Source organism: Meriones unguiculatus, chromosome 6 (genome assembly GCF_030254825.1).
Source record: "Meriones unguiculatus strain TT.TT164.6M chromosome 6, Bangor_MerUng_6.1, whole genome shotgun sequence".
NCBI classification, from domain to species: Eukaryota; Metazoa; Chordata; class Mammalia; order Rodentia; family Muridae; genus Meriones; species Meriones unguiculatus.
In genome coordinates this window covers 68,351,072-68,370,683 of record NC_083354.1, presented here as the reverse complement: position 1 = coordinate 68,370,683, position 19,612 = coordinate 68,351,072, and the positions used below count along the sequence as shown (strand labels likewise).

General features: G+C 44.1%; 1 protein-coding gene across 2 annotated transcripts; it reads left to right on the top strand.

Annotated features, from left to right (window-relative positions):
• The first annotated feature begins 6,215 nt into the window (after positions 1-6,215).
• On the top strand, positions 6,216-18,149 carry Crhbp (corticotropin releasing hormone binding protein). 2 transcript variants are annotated; one of them, XM_021641440.2, is made up of 7 exons: positions 6,216-6,593; positions 6,917-7,010; positions 7,277-7,434; positions 8,931-9,141; positions 10,673-10,821; positions 14,252-14,369; positions 17,471-18,149. In XM_021641440.2, exons 1-7 carry the CDS (start codon positions 6,513-6,515, stop codon positions 17,626-17,628), a joined length of 969 nt encoding a protein of 322 aa, XP_021497115.1. In that variant the 5' UTR covers positions 6,216-6,512; the 3' UTR covers positions 17,629-18,149. The 2 variants fall into 2 exon arrangements, with proteins under 2 accessions (XP_021497115.1, XP_021497116.1); XM_021641441.2 differs by having other exon boundaries at positions 6,219-6,593; positions 10,673-10,815.
• The last annotated feature ends 1,463 nt before the right edge of the window (positions 18,150-19,612 follow it).

The following is a 19,612-nucleotide window of genomic DNA, read 5'->3' as shown; positions in this document are numbered from 1 at the left end:
GCAGTCGGCAGGGAGCTGCCAGGTAAGAGCCACCCTGATTTCTTCATGTCCCGAGATCAACGTGTGGCATCTTCAGCAATGGGGTCTCATCATGAAATTCTGGTGGGCAGAGCAGGGCAATGACAGTAGTCTGTACTGATTTTGGGGTGCGTCTCTGGGACCTCCCCACATGAACAGCTCAAAAGGAGGACTCCTGCACTTGTCATTGGGCTTTTTTGGTTTGACAGCCAATGGCTTTGGGGGAGAGCTTTATCCCCCATGTAGGGTGACTCCATTTACACACTCTTTTTTAATTTATGGTTTTTGGAAGCTTATAAAATAGTAGGTTTATATAATTCTCTCCTTAGGTTAGTTATCCTTGGTGTAAGTTATCCCTCTACAACCTCTCATTTAGTCTCCTCTCTTCATGAAAAGCCCCCCCCCCATTATCCTTTCCCTGTTTATACCACCTGTGTTCTACTGTGCCTCTCCATCAAATCTTTCCTTTTCCCCTTCCCAATGGCCCCTTTTCAGTGTTCTGGCTTCTACATGTAGGTCAAGTTAAATGAATATACATCTAAAGGTGTGAGGCAAAGATTCACATATGAGAGAGAGCACCTGTCTTTATAGTCTCCTACAGTGCAAGAAACAAGAGCAACAACAGGCAAACGGGACGCCATCGATCTAAAAGCTTCTGTAGAGCAAAACAAACAAACAAATAAACAAAAAGCATCCCCAAGCCCCCAAATCACACAGCTAACTTCACCCTCTATTCTGATTTCTTTAGCTGTTCTGATATTCTTTTTCGGTTCCAGGGTCCCATCCAGGGTATGACTCCATGTTTGCTTGCCATGTCTCCTTAGGCTACTTTTGGCTGTAACCATTTCTCAGGTTTTTGGGAGCTTGTCAGTTTTGAGGATTACTGCTTAGGCACAGCGCAGGATGTATCTCTGTTGGACACTGTCTCATGCTTTAGCCACGATTAGACTGAGTAGTAAGAGTTTGGAAGAGGAACGTCTCAGGTAAAATGCGCCATTTTTTTTTTTTGTGTGTGTGTGTGTTATATGAAGGGTCATACTGTCAGTATGATTTTTTTGACTACTGATACTTACTGTAATCTGACTGAGGCAGAGTTTTGTTGGGTTTCTTACTGTTAATGCTACTCCTAGCTCACCATTCCGACACTTTGGAGAAGGAAAGCAGTAATTTAATGGCCACATGTTTTGGGATTATTCTGTATGAGGGACTTGTCCGGTCTCTCCACTTAGGCTTTATTCAATCGTTTATCACCACTAGCAAGGCTTGTGGAAGTTATTTGGTACACCTGGTGAGACTCTCATATTATCTTATTTCATTGTTCAAATTGTTCCAATTTTGGCCATTGAAAAGCTTTTCCATTGGAGCTTGGTGTTTACTTTTTAATGGTAAATTTGGTTAGCATTCTTGTCTGTTTCAAAACCATGAGATACAAAGGGATGAATATATATATTATCTATATAATGTTTATTATATAAAAATTATATAATATTAAAATTATAAAATCATAAAATTTAATATATAATATATTCAAATAATATATAAATATAAAATTAAAATTCTACATAATATATTATATATAGTAATGTATGTATTTTTCTATTCTATTGTGTAAACCCTGACTCCTCGACGTGAGGTGGCCTTCCTTCCCCAGGCACCACAGAGGAAGTGCGCATAGTGGTGCCAGTCAGGAACTTATACATGTCAGCATGAAAAGGGAAGAGTGCTCCTAACACTTCAGGGCGCTGGCACCAGCTGGTGAGCCCTTGCTGGTTACAGGGCTAGGGCTACAGGCTTCTGGCGTCTGTCTTTTAGTCACATTCTCTTCTCCCACAAGCTCAGCTCGTCACTGGCATCTTGTTTTTACAGATGTTGACTCGATCTGGAAGTGGCTGTCTGGGAACAAGGCCATGCATGGACACAGATGGTGACTGAGGAAAGGGTTTTACAGACAGAAGCTGTAAAGCTGGAGATCCGCAGGGCAAAGCCCAGGAATGTTGATGGGAAGTGGAAGAATCCTTATTGGCTCCTTTTTGAGTAACAGGCCTCTCCAAACCTCAGTGGCTCAAAAGGGCAGTAGTCGTTTCTCTGGCTCCTGAGGGCGGAGTGCAGGAAGTATTCAGCAGGGAGGTTTTGGGGTATGTATGGGCTTTCATGATGCTTCCTCCTTTGGGCAGGTCCTGATTATCTCCTTTTTCTGCTTTACAACTTCAGTTTCTCTCACTCCTTTATCTTCTCGATTTTATTCCACTCTGCATCTCATCTTTTCTCCTTGATGAGACCAGCTCCCCTCTACTATACACATAATCTTTAATGGGACCTATTTCTGGTTAATCTTTTGAAATGCAGTGCTGCAATTAGATTCTAATCTAGTCCTCTCATTTTCTAGCCATGGCTTTTAAAGTCAGCTAATGTTCTAATATGAAGTCATTCATTCTAATTTAGTGATGCTATGAAAACACATCCCATGCATGCCTCTTATAAAACTATTATCATTAGAGGTAAAACCTGCTGATGAAGATGTAGAATAGGACTGGTAATTAAATAACAGCTACCTTTTACATCTAGGCTGTCTGTATTCCTGACACTATTTGATGCCTACAGTAATTTCTAGAGTATACTACCATTTCACAGATAAGAAAGTTTATGATTAAAAAGCTTGTTGAACTCATGTGGGTTTTATTTTGTTTGCTCTTGTGTGGTTACTGAAATGTTATCCAGACACAGCACAGTACTCTGTAGTATATGACACAAATGCATGGATATTGTAGCTCAACTCTAATGCTTTCTGCTGTAAATGAAAGATAAACTATCTTAGAAATGGCTATTCTTTGAAAGCAGCAATTTCTGCCGGGTACCTACAACTTCCAAGTTTCTGGAATCTGCTTCCCCCTTTTGCTCAAGGGAACAGCCTTGTTATGACAGTCTCCTGCCCTGGCCTCTGACCTTCTCCCACAGTTTGTGGGTGAAGATTTTGAGAACATAAGTTTGAGGTGTTTTCATCTGTCTTGTGGTGACATGGAATTGCTGGGGCCTGGGTGAAGCCCCAGTAACCCCGGACTGGGAATGGCAGCCTACAGAAGAGACTGGGGAGTGGCTTTCCAGGACCCACTTTCAGTTTTTTCCTTTTCCATGAATTCTGAAGACACCCTCATATCTTGAAAATGGATTACACTGACATGCTGATTATACTGTGGGAACTTTCTCAGCCAATACTTGTTCAGCCCCCGCCGAAGTTTTAGCTTCTCCTGACTGTAGCTCTTCACGGGGGTTGGAAGCAGCTGAAACATGAGGGTGTCATTCGAAGTCTGACTCACACTCATTTCCCAAATGGGATCCACTTAGTTCCTTTCTGATCTCAAATGCCTCTGAAAAATAATATTAATAACTATAAATAGTCACATGAAAATAATAAAATCTATTTTATATGAAAATACAAAAATTCTAAAATTAACATAAAACCTCAACAACAACAACAACAAAAACCCTCAAAACCTTGAGAAAAAAAACAAAAAAACAAAAAACCAGGAGGCATCAGACTTACTGACTTCAGATTTCTAAGCTTCAGTTGTCAATTTCAGTACTGGCATAAGGAGAGCTAAAAGGCCTGCTGAGAAGAACAACACGTCCAGGAACAGATTCTTATATTCAGGTGAACACACCTGGTACAAAGATGCCAAGAATAACCAGTGGGGACAGGATGCATCGCATTAGCAATGCCCGAGACCAGGAAGAGTAAGGATCCGTGTGTACAAGAGCGAACTTAAAACCTTATGTTACATCATTTACAAAAGTAAACTCAAAATGGATTAATAACTTACAGGAAAGATGTTAAACTACAAAACTACCAGAAAAATGGGAAAAAGATTTACAATATTGATCTTTACGATGATTTCATAGCTGAGACAACAAAACACAGGTCACAAAAGCAAAAATATACCATAGGTGATAAATCAAATTAAAAAGCTTCTGCAGAGCAAAGGAATCAATCAATGGTGGAAAGGTAAACCCCCGGATGCCAGAAAATATTTACAACCATTCTTCTGATGATTCATTAATTCCCACAAAATAGGAGGAATTCTATAAGGCACAACAAAACCCAAACCTAATCACTTTACTATCAATAGACTCCGGATTTTGTTGTTATTTTCTGAGACAGGACTTCTCTGTGTAGCCCTGGCTGTTCTTGAACTCACTCTGTAGACCAGGCTGGCCTCGAACTCAGAGGTCAACTGCCTCTGCCTCCCCAGGGCTGGGATTAAACCTAGCTCAGGCTTGGAATTTGAAGAGACATTTCTCCAAAGAATGCACATCAGTGACTACTAATTATACAAAAAGATGATCAACATCACCAAATAAGCAAGGAAAAACAAATAAAAAACACAGTGAGCCATGACTTCACACCTGCTGTCTACTGAGATGGCTATTGTCAAAGAAAGAGGGAATCCCGTAGCATACTACGTCTAGATGAACCTCAAATGAAATAAACCAGCCATAGATGACAAATAGGGCAGAGTCTGGTGGGTTTTTGTTGTTGTTTGTTTGTTATTTTTGTTTTTGAGATAGGATCTCTCTACACAGGCCTTACTGTCCTGGAACTCACTCAGTATAGACCAGGCTGGCCTTGAACTCACAGAGATTCACTTGCCTCTTCCTCCCAAGTGCTGGATTTAAAGGCCTGTGCCACCACTGCCTGGCCAGGACTTTCCATGTGTTGGGAACACTCCAATTCCCAACCCTCTTGAAAACTGAGGTTTCAACTTACATAAAGTATCTAAAATAGCTCTGGCAACGGTTGCCAGAGGCTAAGTGGTGAGTGGAATTGTACATCTACACAAGTGAGGTCTCAGATCTTCAGGATGGATAAGCTCTAGAAATCAGCTGGATAGGACCATCCTACAAACTGTACTATGTCTGTACTGAGCTGCCTGCTGAGCAGTAGAATTCAAGTCATTTTCCTACCACAGGAAAATAAATAGCAGCCGGCTCAAGCTACAAGTGAAAATACTTTTATTGACTTGGGCTAACTATGGCAAGTTTTATTCCATAGTCTTTCCTTCGTTCCTTCCTCCTGCCCTCCCATCCTACGTTCTTTCCTTCCTCCACGATACTTCCTCTTTATTTGAGACAAGGTCTCACTATGCAGCCAAACTGGATGTGAGTGATGGGGTGAACCCTAGGTCAGCCAAGGTCTGGTCTATGCTGATGGGAGAGGAGGGCAGGTCATGGGGTGCCAGGCAAATGTGCCTGAGAATCTAGGTGCAGACAAGGTGGGAGATGGTCCTGCTGCCTCTGAGGCTGTTGGGTGGTGTTAAGCTTTCCGCTTCCCTTCCTGTCATTCCTCTCAAGGCTCTGGATCCCTATCTGAAATCCAGATGCCTAATCAGTGTGGAGGCTGGAAAGAAGGGTGCGATGGCTGTGCTCACGCGTGCTCTCTCTGCTTCTGTTGTCTGCTCTAAGGACCGTCTACAGCATTAGAGCTGGACAGGAAGAGCTCCTGATGAAAATCCTAAGACAAAAGCCCTCAGAGCTCAGCATTGTCTCAAATATGAAAACATCAAATTCCGATATCATCAGGAGATTCCTGTTACTTCTGAGTATTTTCAAATCACAAATATAACCATTCTCATCCATTAAAACCTTACACTGTGGTCTCGAGTTTAATTTTTCCAGCAGTGCTTGCCACCTGTGGTTCAGGGGTAGGGAAGACTAGAGGGGTGTCTCTCTCTAACATTGCCCACAGCTCTGGACAGAAAGCAGAAATCATGGTCTCCTGTCCAGACCCCCCCCCCCATTTGACTGGACCTGTGTGTCAGTTGGGGAAGCTTCAGCACTTTTTCCCCACCAGTGAATCCAAGTGACCCAGGTATTTGGAAGCACAGAGAGGAGTGATGTGCTCTGCCCAGAGATTCCAGCGAGGCCAAAGTTCTGGCTACAAAGAACTGTCTGGGAGCATCCACCCATAGTTCGCTCTCTTGGCTGTTCCCAGCAGGATCCCATCCACAGTTATATGACTGGGCCCTGTGATGAGGACACTTGTGTCTGCGTACTGTATGCGCATGTGCAACTTTGTCAGTTGCTTTTGAAAAATTAAAAACCCCCTGAATATATATAATATGAGTATACTACAATGTTTGAGAAGCCAAATAAAATGCCTCTCTGCCGTCTCTGCTGCTGCTTCCCTCTTTCTCCTATACGTTTAGGTCAGACGCTAGGTTCCGGTGATTGAAGTCATTCTTGGTGAATAATGCTGGGCCACGCTGAAATACCTGTGGCTGAGAGCCGGACCCTCGTCATCGCCACGTCTTTTGTCACCGAGGCAGGGTAACCCATGGTAACTAAGCTCCGATCAGTTAAGGGACAGAGAGCCTCCCCTCTCTCCTGCTCTATAAAAGAGACCCAGGAAAGGGACCCTAGCAGCTCTCAGTGTGCGCGAGGGTGTGGGAAGGCTGAGATCTCCGCAGCCGGAGCGCGGCAGCTGCAGAGCCAAGGCCAGCATGTCACCGAACTTCAAACTCCAGGGTCACTTCGTCCTGCTCCTCCTGACAGCCCTGAGGGGAGACAGCCGGCACCTAGAGGTGAGCCATCCTCCTTTGATCCTAAACACCTTTCCCGTGTTCAGCCAGGGACAGAGGCAGGCTTTGATTCTTTTTCTGCTGCATCCTTTCCCCCTAGACTTTCTCCTTGCCTCTGAGCATCCTAACTGCCTGTCTTTCTCTGGCCTGGGAACCTCGATCTGATGCAAAGAGTGAAAGTCACACATTGTCTGTTGCCTCTGGGGAGACACGGACTCCCTCGCTCCCTATTCGCTTCTCTGTGCTGCAAGAAGGGTGGCCTGCTCCTGGTTCACTTTCTTTCCCTCCCCCTGAACTTTGCCGGACAAATCCACTTTCCTTGCCAGGTGCAAGAAGCCCTGGACTACGACCCTTTCCTGCTCTTTAGCGCCAATCTGAAGCGGGACCTGGCGGAGGAGCAGCCGTACCGCCGGGCTCTGCGTGAGTTGGGGCTGTCCTGCTCCAGTGTGTGGGCCTGGGGGGCGGGAGGCGGGCGCTCTGCACCTAGGACACAGGTTCTAGCCGGGTGCTGGTTGGGACCTCCCGGGTGTGGCATTCCTTGAAGGCTCCTTCCAAATCACAGCGAGGGAATCCCGCGCAGCCTGAGCTGGGAGCTCCAGGTTGGGGCGCGCTGCGGAGTCAGGGGATGGGGCGTGGTGAGAGCGGCTTCCCGCGGCCATCGGGGACCGGCCCATGCTCTCTCCCAGGGTGCCTGGACATGCTGAGCCTGCCTGGCCAGTTCACCTTCATCGCCGACCGGCCGCAGCTGCACTGCGCCGCCTTCTTCATCGGGGAGCCGGAGGAGTTCATCACCATCCACTACGACCTAGTTTCCATCGACTGCCAGGGTGGAGACTTCCTGAAGGTGAGGGGCTCCCCTCCACGCAGCCTCGGCCCGCATGTCCCCACGCCTGGACTCCGGGGGTCAGCTCTGAAGCAATGCGTGTCTGCCTCGCAGAAGAGCCCTGGGGGAGCCCGGGAGGGTGGGTTCCCAGCAGGAGGCTGGCCTCACACCGCAGGTCTGGAGCCCTGGACGCTGGCGGTTTAATATCCCTTCCGTACTCTCCCCAAGTGGGAACTTCCTAGCGCTTGAACTTGCAGCGTGAGACGCTGTAGTGCAATCTGGGGCAGACAAAACATGGCAAAAAATAGTTAGCAGGAGCGCGCGAGTCTACCACAAAGGCAGATGAGTTCTCTTGTCCTCTGAGGTCTGGACCCACCTCGCTCTTCCAGGAGCGCAGAGGCTCTTCAGAGCAGGGCTGACAGGGTTTTGGAGTAGTGGGGCACTGATAGGGTTGGGGGAGGGAGGCTGAAAGCGGAGTTTGAGACCGGAGAGCAAGAAGGGAGGGGAATCACCCAGCCCTCACATCATCCCCACTTCAGTCTCCACAGCAGCACAGGTCAGTGGAGAGAGGCTGGGTGCAGTTCTACTGCCCCAAGAAAACAGTCACGCTTAAGACCTCCAAAGTAGAACCATTTGGGAACCTGTCAAGCTTGCTAGAAATAATTTGCAATTATTGTTGTTGGTGATTTTGCAATGGTGGACTCATTAAAACGGAGACCTGCGGTGATTTTTGAGAGCAGTGTCAATTGATTTTGACCCTTTGTCCCAGCTTACATGGCTTGCTAGCCAGCACTGCCTGACTGCACCATTTATATATATATATATATATATATATATAATAAGTTATTTATATATAAATTATTTATATATATAAATTATTTATATATATATTTATATATATAAATAACTTGAGGTGACTTTTTTTTTAATGTGAAGAGTGAGCCACTGGCACAGAAGCCTGTTACTCTGCTTTCCTCCCCTCCTCTCTCACTCCATCATTTTGACACGCACACTCACGATGCTCCCCTCCCCCTCCCGCCTCTGCCTGCTGGGATTACAAACACCCTCAGTCATCTCCAGCCCTGTTGCTCCTTTCTTTTTGAGATATGTTGCTGTTGTTCACATTTCACTGATTGGAGGAGAATAGAAACTGAAGTTAGACTCCAAACAGCACTCCTGGAGAGTTCATCTGAATGTGGAAACGACAGCAGAAGAACCAGCGATGTCTATAATTAATTTCCTTTTCCCAAACTAGTCGATAAAGTATAAAAAGGCGTGCTAACTTAGCAACTTAAAGGCTTATGCAGAAAAGATATCAATTGATAATATTATCACATCTGCATAGTGTAAATAAATATGGATGAAGAACAAGCAAGCTGTGAGCAGGCACTATGGGTTCCTCACTTGCAGCTCATTGCTGGGTAACTTTCCCTTCTTTCCGACAAAGTCTGATTTCAGGAGAGGGTGAAAGTGGCCGGCTATGCCTGTACTATTATTGTTGTCATTATCATTTTAAGGTGTTTGATGGTTGGATCCTCAAGGGGGAGAAATTCCCAAGCTCTCAGGATCACCCTCTACCCACCATGAAGCGGTACACAGATTTCTGTGAGAATGGTCTCACTGGAAGGAGCATCAGATCTTCCCAGAATGTGGCCATGGTCTTCTTCCGGGTCCATGAACCAGGAAATGGATTCACGTTAACCGTAAAGACAGATCCCAACCTCTTCCGTAAGTAAGCTCAAGCAAAAGGCAAGACAGTGGGAGGTGGTCACCCCTACTTTGTAAAGACCATATTACCTCACAGAATGAAACCAAGAAATAGTGTGAACTCTTCATTCATTATGAATGTGTTATGAAAATTAAACCACAGTTTTTTATTTTATTTCCCAGGCTAGATAATTCTTGAACACATGGTACAGACACTTTTATTTTTTTCACCAAACTCTTGTTCTGCCCTCACAAGGCATTGCAAATGAGTTCAGCAACCAAGTTGGATCTCCCTAGCCATCCCACAGAGGCAGGATAAGCATCTTCTACCACAAAGCCACCCTCCTAATGCAGTCCACTTCTGATGGAGAGACACACAATGTATGTTGTAAAACTACAAAGTCAAAGCTGAAAGGGTGTGACTCTGAGCAAACTGAGTTCATGCACTGGCTCAATTCCTCATTAAGAGAAAAAGCTGGCATCTAGGGATAGGGTTAGGTGGTAAACCGATTGTGTGAGGACGCACAAAACTTGGGTCCAAACTCCAGCACTAGTGGGGGAAGAAGGGAGGGAAAACGAGAGGAAGGGAAGAAAGAGGGAGCAAGAGGGGGAGAGAACTAAAAAGTTGAGGCTGTCTGAGAAGTAGAACGATTGAGGAGGATATGTTTCTCCAGGTGTTTGCTTGGTGGGAAATCAGAGGATTGTCAAGGAATTTCACCTCTTTCTGAAATTAAGTGTAATTAAAAATATAAGGAGGAGGCAGGAGGTGAGGAAGCAGAAAGGCAAATCTTATTCCTCTGTTTCATGATAGAACTCACTTGCAAGTTTAGACTTGAAATTAGAAAAAAAAATCAGAAAACCTTAAGACTACCAAGATTTAAAAATTGACCATTTAGTCAACGTTACATTTTTCAATACCCAGCAAATATGTATTATTTTATCCTCAACTTCTTTTGTCTGTTTTATTCTCAACTTCTTTTGTCACTATCAAGACATCTTTAGAATAAAATTACTCATGGCCTTATTTAAAAGCTAATGCCATGGGTCTAAAGTCTATGGGTGAGGATTTCACACGGGATTGGGTTCTGACTTCACGGTTGAGCCCTGTCCTCCCAGATCAGACCCAGACTCAACTTTACAGAAGTGCCCCTGGAACTATTCTCAGCCCTGCTGTTTGACTGGTAAAGAGTTCCTACCTTAGAGTTGTTGTGACCCAGAGACAAAGGTGAGGAGCCCCATGTAGCTGGCACTTCCTGACAATATTCACATGGCACTGTCGATTCCCCAGCTCCCTTTCCCGGCTTGTCATGGTGATGTATACCTCTTCCTGGGCACAAAACCTAACCAGAGAGGTCCAGCCTTTGGATGCTGGTCTTCTACAAATACGTTGGGCACCATTCATAACTATCCTGGGGCACATGTGGCCAGCGGGTCCAGGTTGGACATATCTTCTAGACCATGAACTGAAATCTAGAGTGAGGGTACCATGAATTTCTATTAAAAACCCAGTACTCCAAATAATGTAACTGTAATTTTATTTTTCCTCCTAAAGCTTGCAATGTCATCTCCCAGACCCCGAGTGGAAGGTTTACTCTGGTGGTTCCACGCCAGCACCAAAACTGCAGCTTCTCCATCATTTACCCAGTGGCAATCAAAATCTCTGACCTCACCCTGGGACAATTGCACGGCCTTCAGGTAAAGGTTAGTGGCTTGCTTGCTCCTTGGCCAGTTGGTAAGGCCACTTGTTTTTATCAGAGCCAGAGCATTCCATGTGTCAAGAAGCTGAAACTGTTCGGGCCCCAGGCTTTTAGGTCTTCTGCATGATGCTCTCAAAGATGTGGCTTCCTCAACATCTATTTCAGTCATGCTGCAGGCAAACACTCAGGTGTCCATTCTGACTACTCTAGTATTTCTCTTGTAGCATAGGAAATGCTTTTAGTTGGTAAAGCTGCAGTATGTAATTACAATTGAACACTCTTGTACTTTCCTCTTTTACAAAACTCCTCTTCTAGCCGAGCTGCCTGTGAGTCATCGACACAGCTGCTTTCCTGATTATTGGAATTTTCTTTTGATACGAAGGAAGGCTCTCTCATTGACAGCACTCTGCTATGAAAGAATGCTAACAGTGGCATAAAATATGGAATTGGATTTTGATATCACAAAAGCAGTAAAATTCTGAAGAGCGTGTTATATGACATTTTGCTTTAAAAAAAATTAGCTGTGAAATTCCTACCAACTTGTGCAGTCCATTTGCATAGATAGTGACTTCTCTGTGAGTCACACTCATTTCCTTGTCATTGTTCATAGGCCCGAGTTAAGAGAACACATGCATTTAGTGGTATCAGAGGCAGCCAGCATTCCTAAATACATAGATCCTTGTGAAAACTAAATAAGGAACATGACTGAGAGAAATAATTTATACCCAACTTCCTCCATCACCCAGACTCTCTGTCCCTGCTGCTTCTTTGTTGTTGGACCTTGACCGAGGAGGGATCCTTTGATAAGAATGTCTGCATGCTTTGAGCCCACCCTGGCAGTGTTTGCATGCTGGGCTGTCCTTGATGTACAGTCTAGGAGGTGGGAAGTATGGTGCTAGAGCAGGGGATCTGCGTTTCAGGTACAGAAACACTAAGGAGATATTTGGTATTCTCCTTAAGATTTTAGTATCTACTGTGTTCTAGGCATCAGTTCCTTTAAGATCTACTTTGTTTTTGAGGCCTAGATATTGAGACCTGGGTAGGGTGGCTTATACTTGTAATCTTAGCACTGGGAGACTGAGATAGAAGAACACCTTGTGTCAGGCTAGCCTGGATTACATAGCATGATCTTCCTTTCACTAGTGCTACCAAATAATAGTAACAAAACAACAACAATAATAAATTCCTTTGTACAAGGGTCTATTCTAGATTCTAAAAATCAGCAATGAACAAGGCAGGTCCTGCTCACAGGGAGCCTATTTCCTAGTGGGATGACACAGGCAACATTATTGCAGATTTCAAATCACAGTGAGTCTGTACACAAAATACAGCACAATAGTTTGTTAGACAGGAGGTGGAAAGTGGGTAGACAGAAAGAACTACCTGAGACAACATGGTCAGAAAAGGAAACGTTTGAGAAGGTGCTCAAGGTCTGACTGGAGCGATAGAAGAAGGAGCAGCAGCCAGAAGAGGGAGGAGGGGCAGAGGGAACAGTGCTGCCCAGGCAGAAATAGGCTTACTGGATCCTAGAGATGGGAGGAAGCAAGGCAGAGAGGGAGCTGGGAAGTGCTGGAGCGTGCTGTCCGCCCAAAGAGGCTGTGCCCAGCGGGTGCCCAGTGGGAAAGCTGGTGGGGTTGGGTGGGATTCGGCCTGATGTGTGCTGTCTGAAGGTCATTCTGGCTTCCGCCTGCTGAATGGTCTTTGGAGCATGCTGTCCTTTTTATGGCCCCTGTGAGATGACTCTGGTTGTTGCTAGTGAGCCACTCCGGATCATTCTGTAAGCACTTCAGCTTTCTGGCAGGTGAGACTTCCATTCATAACGTTCGTAAGGAGCAGTGGGGACTTGGCTTCCAGTTCAACAAGCCAGGTTGCACCTTTGGCACAGGGTGGTAATCTAGCAAAAGATGGTAGGAGTTTTTTAATACTTCAGCAAAGACATAGAGGAGCTGCTGCTGAGTCCTAGAACCCCAGACAGTCCCCATGCAGCTCAGTTTCCACCACTGTTTATAAGAAAACCTGAGAGGATTACAAAGAGGAAAGAGATGTCATCGCTCACCAAGTGGAAACTTCTGTCTGTCTACTCATGGGAAAGACAATTATGTTCTTTCATTCCTAAACAGCTTACTTGACTCTCAGTTCACAAACTTGTGCACAGTGGGCCTAATTAAATCTTTATTTCATCATGTAATGAAATTATGTTTGAAGTATCTACGTACACAGCCATGCACATAGTAGGTTTTTTAAACATAAGCAGCCCCTATTGTCTCCCTTCCTTAGCCAAACAGCTGCCATTACACGATGTTGTAGCTTTAGTGCCGTGATATTTCAGTGTTCTTCTAAATGTCTGATGTGTGTGCATCCATGTGGACGGGCATTTAAAGTCCACAGTTGTAGATTTTGACTCCTGTGTGCCAGGGTTTAGCAGGTAAACTTCTGGCTACCTGCCACACTAGATCTCTTAATGAGCACACATCACTGATAACAGGGTCGCAGGCAAACCTAGCTACATGGATGACAGGAGACAGTGGAGATTGAAAATATAGAGCCATGATTAAAAACTTCATTAAGAATTTAGTACACATTTGCAGCTCACTCCAATCACCACAGCACTTGGGGGGAGTGACATGAATTCAAGGCTAACCTGGGCATGAGAAGCAGGGAGGGGCCAAGAGCAGCATGTGAGACCCGGAATGCACGCTCTGTGTGTGTTGAGGGAGGCACAGAAATTACTGGCTGAGAACCATGGGAGGAGGATTCGGGGAAGCAGGAAATGATGGTTTCAGAGGCTTAGAAGGAATTCTTTTTAGTAACATGAAAAGAATTTGAGCAAATGATAAATTTGGCTAACTTGAGCTCCAAATCACATTCTTTTTAGATGTCTTTTCTTTTTAAAAATATACCCATGAGTAATCTAAATCCTTATTTATGGAAGAAACAGAAATATTCCCTTTTTAGCAAAAGGAAAGGAAGTGAGCTGAGAAAGAACACAGAATTTTAACGTACAAATTCTAGTATAATTGTACTATAGAGGCGTGTCAGCTTTCTTCACTCTGCCTGCACTCCGCTAGCCCAGCGACTGGCATGCATCCAGGCACCCTCAGGTTCTGGGATCATACATCTTATTCTGAGCTTACGTATTCTTGTTTCATTTTTCCAGTCATTGAATTTAAAAAGTGCATATACATTAAAAAATGACTAATCAACTCAACTGACTTTGAAAACTAATTCGTGAGAGGTTGGATTTTTGTTGTTGTTGTCATTGCTGTTGTTTTTGTTTTCACCTTAACCAATTTCCGGAGTTTCTGATGTCCAGTCAAGGCAGAGCTGCAAGCTGAAGGCTGACAGGATGCATTCCCTGACTCGTCCTTGGCTCAGCTTGACCTGTGTAATAGGTTTATCTGCATCTTGCTCTGTCCACTGCTTTATTCTCTTAGAAACCTGCTGCTGGCTGTGGTGGAACTGGCGACTTTGTGGAGCTGCTGGGAGGAACTGGATTGGACCCCTCTAAGATGATGCCTTTGGCGGACCTGTGCTACCCCTTTCACGGCCCTGGTGAGACGTTCTTCAGTTGTCATTTATGTGGCTATCAGGGTTATTTCCTTAAATAAGACACTTCAACTTTTCATATACAAGAAGGTAAATTCTACTAAGAAATTATTTTATATGTCAAGCCAATGTGAGAATTTTACTCTAGAGCCTATAGTGTCAAAACTCATTACCTAAGTATCAGGCATCAAGAGAGAAACCTACGGAACAGCACAAATGTGTATTTAAGGAAAAGTGTGAGGAAGACAATGTTTCTCCACTTTAGGAAGAATCTCTGCTTTTATCCTCTGGAGACTAACTTGTTTGTTGACTGACAGTTCAAATAGTAAAAGTATCAATGATTGGTAACAGTATAATAACAAAATAATAACTAAATAACTTTACTACCTGTATCTGATACATACTCATATGTGCACATATTTATGTACAGGTATATGTACATGTATCTATTTGTGTCTACTATGTATGTGTATACACACACACACACATATATATATGGAAATGAATTATTACAGTCACATACACAGCAGCGCAGTAAGACTTCTAGAATGTCTCTGAGCCCCTGAAGGTCCCCAACTTCTACAGCCCCTCAAAGGCCATTGCAACCCAGAGGCAAATTCTAAAACCTCCAAGTGTTCATCATTAAAAAAAAAAGCTGCTTTAGGATGTAGCTGCCAAACAGGGCCAGCTTTGCCTTGCCAGAGACCAAAGAGGATGGCCATGTGTTCAAGCTAAGGTGAGGATGAGGCCCAAACTACCGACCTCAGAACAACTCTATAAAGGCTGTCCTCATACCTATCCTTGAGGCGACAGGAATCGTTGGTAATCTGGGAAGAGACACACTAAAACCAAAGACAAAGAACACCAATGCCAAATTGCACAGACCAGTCTGCCCCTTCAGTGTTCTTCTCTCCCACACCCACAGATCTTTCCCCAACTAGGTAATAAAGTTGCAAAGCAGACTGGCTTCTGATCAATTATATCCTGATGTTAAAAGAAGGTCACCTCGCCAGTATTTTCTCTTCCTGCACTAATGCTGAACCCTCAGTAAACAAAATGACTCTGAAAGAGAATTCATGTACACAGGTAGGCAGGAAGTCCTGCTGTGTCCTGCCCCCTCCTTAGATTCCCAGGCATGGAAACGGCTGTGAGGCTGGACTAAATCAAGCACTTATTTATCTCAGTGAGGCAAAGATGATTTCCTAAAGGTGTCTAAACTTACTTCGATGAAGCTGAGAAAATATTTTTTGTTTTGTTTTGTTTTATGAGACAGGGTCTCAGTACACAGCCTAGGCTGAACTTCTGGTCTTCCTGTCTCAGCCTTTGGAGTCCTTTAAGGACATGTATTTGAGTGTAGTGAAATGATAAGATTGTGAAGAAGGCTTGTGACTTAAAATGAGATAATCAAACCCATACTATTTCTAGTTAAATTATAGGAATTAGGTTTAAAAAAACCTGCTTTGTCTAAATGATAAATATAACAGAAACCAATGTTAAGGGATTTAAAGCTTAAATATTGTAACTTTTTGGTTAATTTTGGGTAGTTTAAGTTTCTTTCTTGCTTTAGCTTTTTTTCTTATTCGTTTATTTGTGTGGTGCTAGGGACCAGACACAGAGCCTCACCCATATGCTGAGGGCTTTACTACTGAGCTGGCATCCTGCACACACAGCTTCCCCTTCTTTCATTCTCCCCGTGCCCATGTACTTTAAGTTTCGTCCAAAACCATAGAACTAGACCCTGCCCTTTAAATTGAATTTTGTTATAAATGATGTCAAAACAAATAGTATGCAAATCAACTGAAGGAAATAGGATATATTTTGTTCAGAGTGACACCAGAAAGAAAAACAGCCTTGAAAAATAACCTTGGCTTTCCAGGCAGAAGTCAATCTAGGTTCTCCCATATTTACATTTGAAAGAAATCAGGGTTGAACATCATGCTTTCACATAGACTTTCACCTTAGTGACTTCAGGGCGCCATTTTGCCTCATTTGCATGCAGGGATTGTGTCTGTGAGGCACCCATGACACAGTGACGTTGTCACAATGGTAGCGTGTCTCAGAATTGATAAATATCCTGTAGATACAAAACATGAGGAGGAAGACTGAGAAAATTAAAATGGCAGAGAGAATAATATAAAATGTGTGTCAGGAATCAAATTGTTGCTGGAAAAAAAAATGGAAGGTAATTTTAAATGAAAACAGTGAGACTTTCTGCTAAGCTGCTCAGGCATACCTGCCAGGAGAAGCAATGAACACGTGTCAGATGCCTGAACAGATAATGAAAATATTGGATGTCAGCCAAGTGAGAATGTTCAAAGCTATTCCATGCTAGGATGGTTTTAATAGGCGTTGGTAAACAATAGAACAGAGGTCCTCAACCTGTGGGTCAAGAGTCAAATCACCCTTTCATAGGGGTCCCATATCAGATATCCTGCATATCAGATATCTACATTATGATTCGTAACAGTAGCAAAATTACAGTTATGAAGTAGCAATGAAATAATTTCTTATGGAGTCGCCACAGCATAAGGGTCACAGCATTAGGATGATTGAGATCCACTGCAAGAGAACAAAAGCCTGTTTTGAGCACCCACTCTGTGCAAATGAGGTTTTATGAACATGTAAAATGTAGTCATTGTCTAGACTAAAAGTAGAGTAAGTGGGATTGTCTGGTCCACACAATCACCCCACATTACAGTTCCTCCTCTGATCACTAACTGACTCGTATCACCAAGAATCTGTCTACAGCCTAAACTGTGTTGTGTCGGAGAAGGGCCTGCATGAAGCAGAGTCCCCTTGCCACCTAAGCATTGTAGGCAGGACAACAAGACAAAGGCCAAAGAGATAATCTCACTTCTTTCTACCCTGTATGTGTCCTGTATGTGCAGAAAAGGCTGGGTCCAGTTTATGAGTCTACAGCTGGTTGTATAGTTTTTTAAAAAATGTTTTGACTGAAAGCAATTTGACTATGTGAGAGCAAGGTGCCATCTGTGTCCATCCCTCACCTTTTCACTGTGTTTGACTTACATAGTGGACAGCACTGGTTTGACTGTTCTCTAACCTATTGGAAAACATTTATTCTCCTCCCGATTCCCCATTAATTATAGCCCAGATGAAAATTAGCTGTGACAATGCTGTGCTGCGCATGGTCTCCAGTGGAAAACACATCAACCGTGTGACATTTGAGTATCGTCAGCTGGAACCATTCGAGCTAGAAACCTCGACCGGAAACAGCATCCCAGAATTCTGTTTGTCTAGCCTTTGAACAACTGGCTTTGGTGGTTGGCATGCTGCTAGCTGAGTTCTTGACCGTTATTGTATATGATCTAGATGGGCAGCGAGCGAGTGAAAAGCTTTTCATGCCGGTCTTGAACACAGACACACATGAGCTCCAATTGTGCTTCCTTTTGTTGTAATGTGTCAACGAACAGAAGCTTGACAACAGGTTGTTGTGGGAAATAGCTGGCAGTTTTGGTGTGCTGCAAACATGAACCGGTGAAACAAGAGTACAGCAAGTGGGGAAAACATTTGGATGGCAAGGGCAGATGCCACAAACAGGAAAAGGGCGGCACCCACAGGCTCATGACAGAGCAAGCAAATGTCAAAGTCTTGTGTACACCAAAGGAATTGCATCTGTTATTTTTACTTCGTACTTCTCTTTACAAATCGTAGCTATTAGCTATTAACTGGTAGTACTTGTTTTTTAAACAACACTTTGTGGCATGGGAACAAAAAAACCCTTTCCATTCATAAATCAAAATGTGAATAAATATATGCATCTTGGCATCTTAAGCGTCTTGAGGTATTGGCTTTCCTGGGTGGTCCCTGCCTTTGTTACCTAAAGAAAACGATGTTACCATGCTGTGCAGACCCAAGCCAGAAGGAAACTGTTTTGGATTGCTTGAATATGACAGAACTCTGGAGTGGTGACTGGGTTATGAAGAGCAGAGGGAAATCACAGTATGAGCACTGACTGCTTCTGGCCAGAAAATGGGGAGCAGACGTGTGTGAGGAAGCTCAGAGTTCAACACAGGGGATGTTTCCAGCAGGGACTGTGCACTCCTCTCAGAGACACAATGTGTACAAATGAGAGTGTTTTGCTTTACGCTTGCCTGTGTCTAAGAAGGGGGTTGGTGAGATGGCTCAGTGCACAAAATATTTTGCCACCAAGTCTAACCGATGAGTTTGACCCCTGGGACAAACATGGTGAAACCAACTCCCAAAAGTTGCCCTCCAGCCTACATACACATACATATATACCAATACACAGAGAGCGAGAGAGACAGACAGACAGACGGACAGAGAGAAGAGTGAGATACACACAAACAACAAATAAGCAGATCTATTTTTATTGTTTTTATTTGAGTCAGGATCTCACCCTGGCTAGCCTGAAGCTCACTGTATAGACCTGGCTGGCCCAAACTCAGAGATCTGCTTTTCCCTACCTCCTAAATCCTGGGTCAAAGGTGTGTACCACCATACCCTGGCATACTGATAACCTAAAGGATAGCGCATGCCCAGCCTTTCTTGTTCACATGTAATGCCTGTTGGTAGGCTCTGCCTTTTTCCTTGGCCCAAGCCTGATCTTCTCCAGGAAGTTGAACAAAAGATCTCGCAGTCTGTCTTGATACCCACCCTGTTACCTCATTCCTATTTTCTTAACCTTTCCAGGTCTTACTCTTTTCCCCCTGGCTTAGCCTTAGCTTTTGTAAATGCTAGCTCAGTGTTTAGGGCTCCACTACCGATGATTAATTCTAAAGTCTTTCCCGCCTTTATGCCTCACTCATAGGTTGTACATGACTGTGACCATCTCACTGTCTGGATGACTTTCCAGTTCTTTTTGTCTGTTTTTTGAGACAGAATCTCACCATGTAGCCCCAGATAGCCTGGAATGTACACCAGGTTAGCCTGGAACTCAGAGATTTACCTGTCTCTGCTAGCTAAGAGCTGACCACTTGGCCACCTGGCTATTTCATATAAGCCTGTTCATTGTGCATGTGATCTGAGGACTGCTTTGTCCATGACCTTAGGTTTTCTCCCAGTTCCTGAAGCAGCTTGTTGTCTGCAGTTCCAGACACTCTGTGGTATTGTTGCTTCACTGAAGCAGGGTAGGGTAGAATGTGCTATTCAACCTCCTGCATGTAAGGACTACATTTCCCACCCTCCCTTCCTGGAACATTGTCCACCTGACTGAATCCTGACTGAAGGAATATGGGTGGAAGTGACATCTTCTCTCCATGATCGTCTAT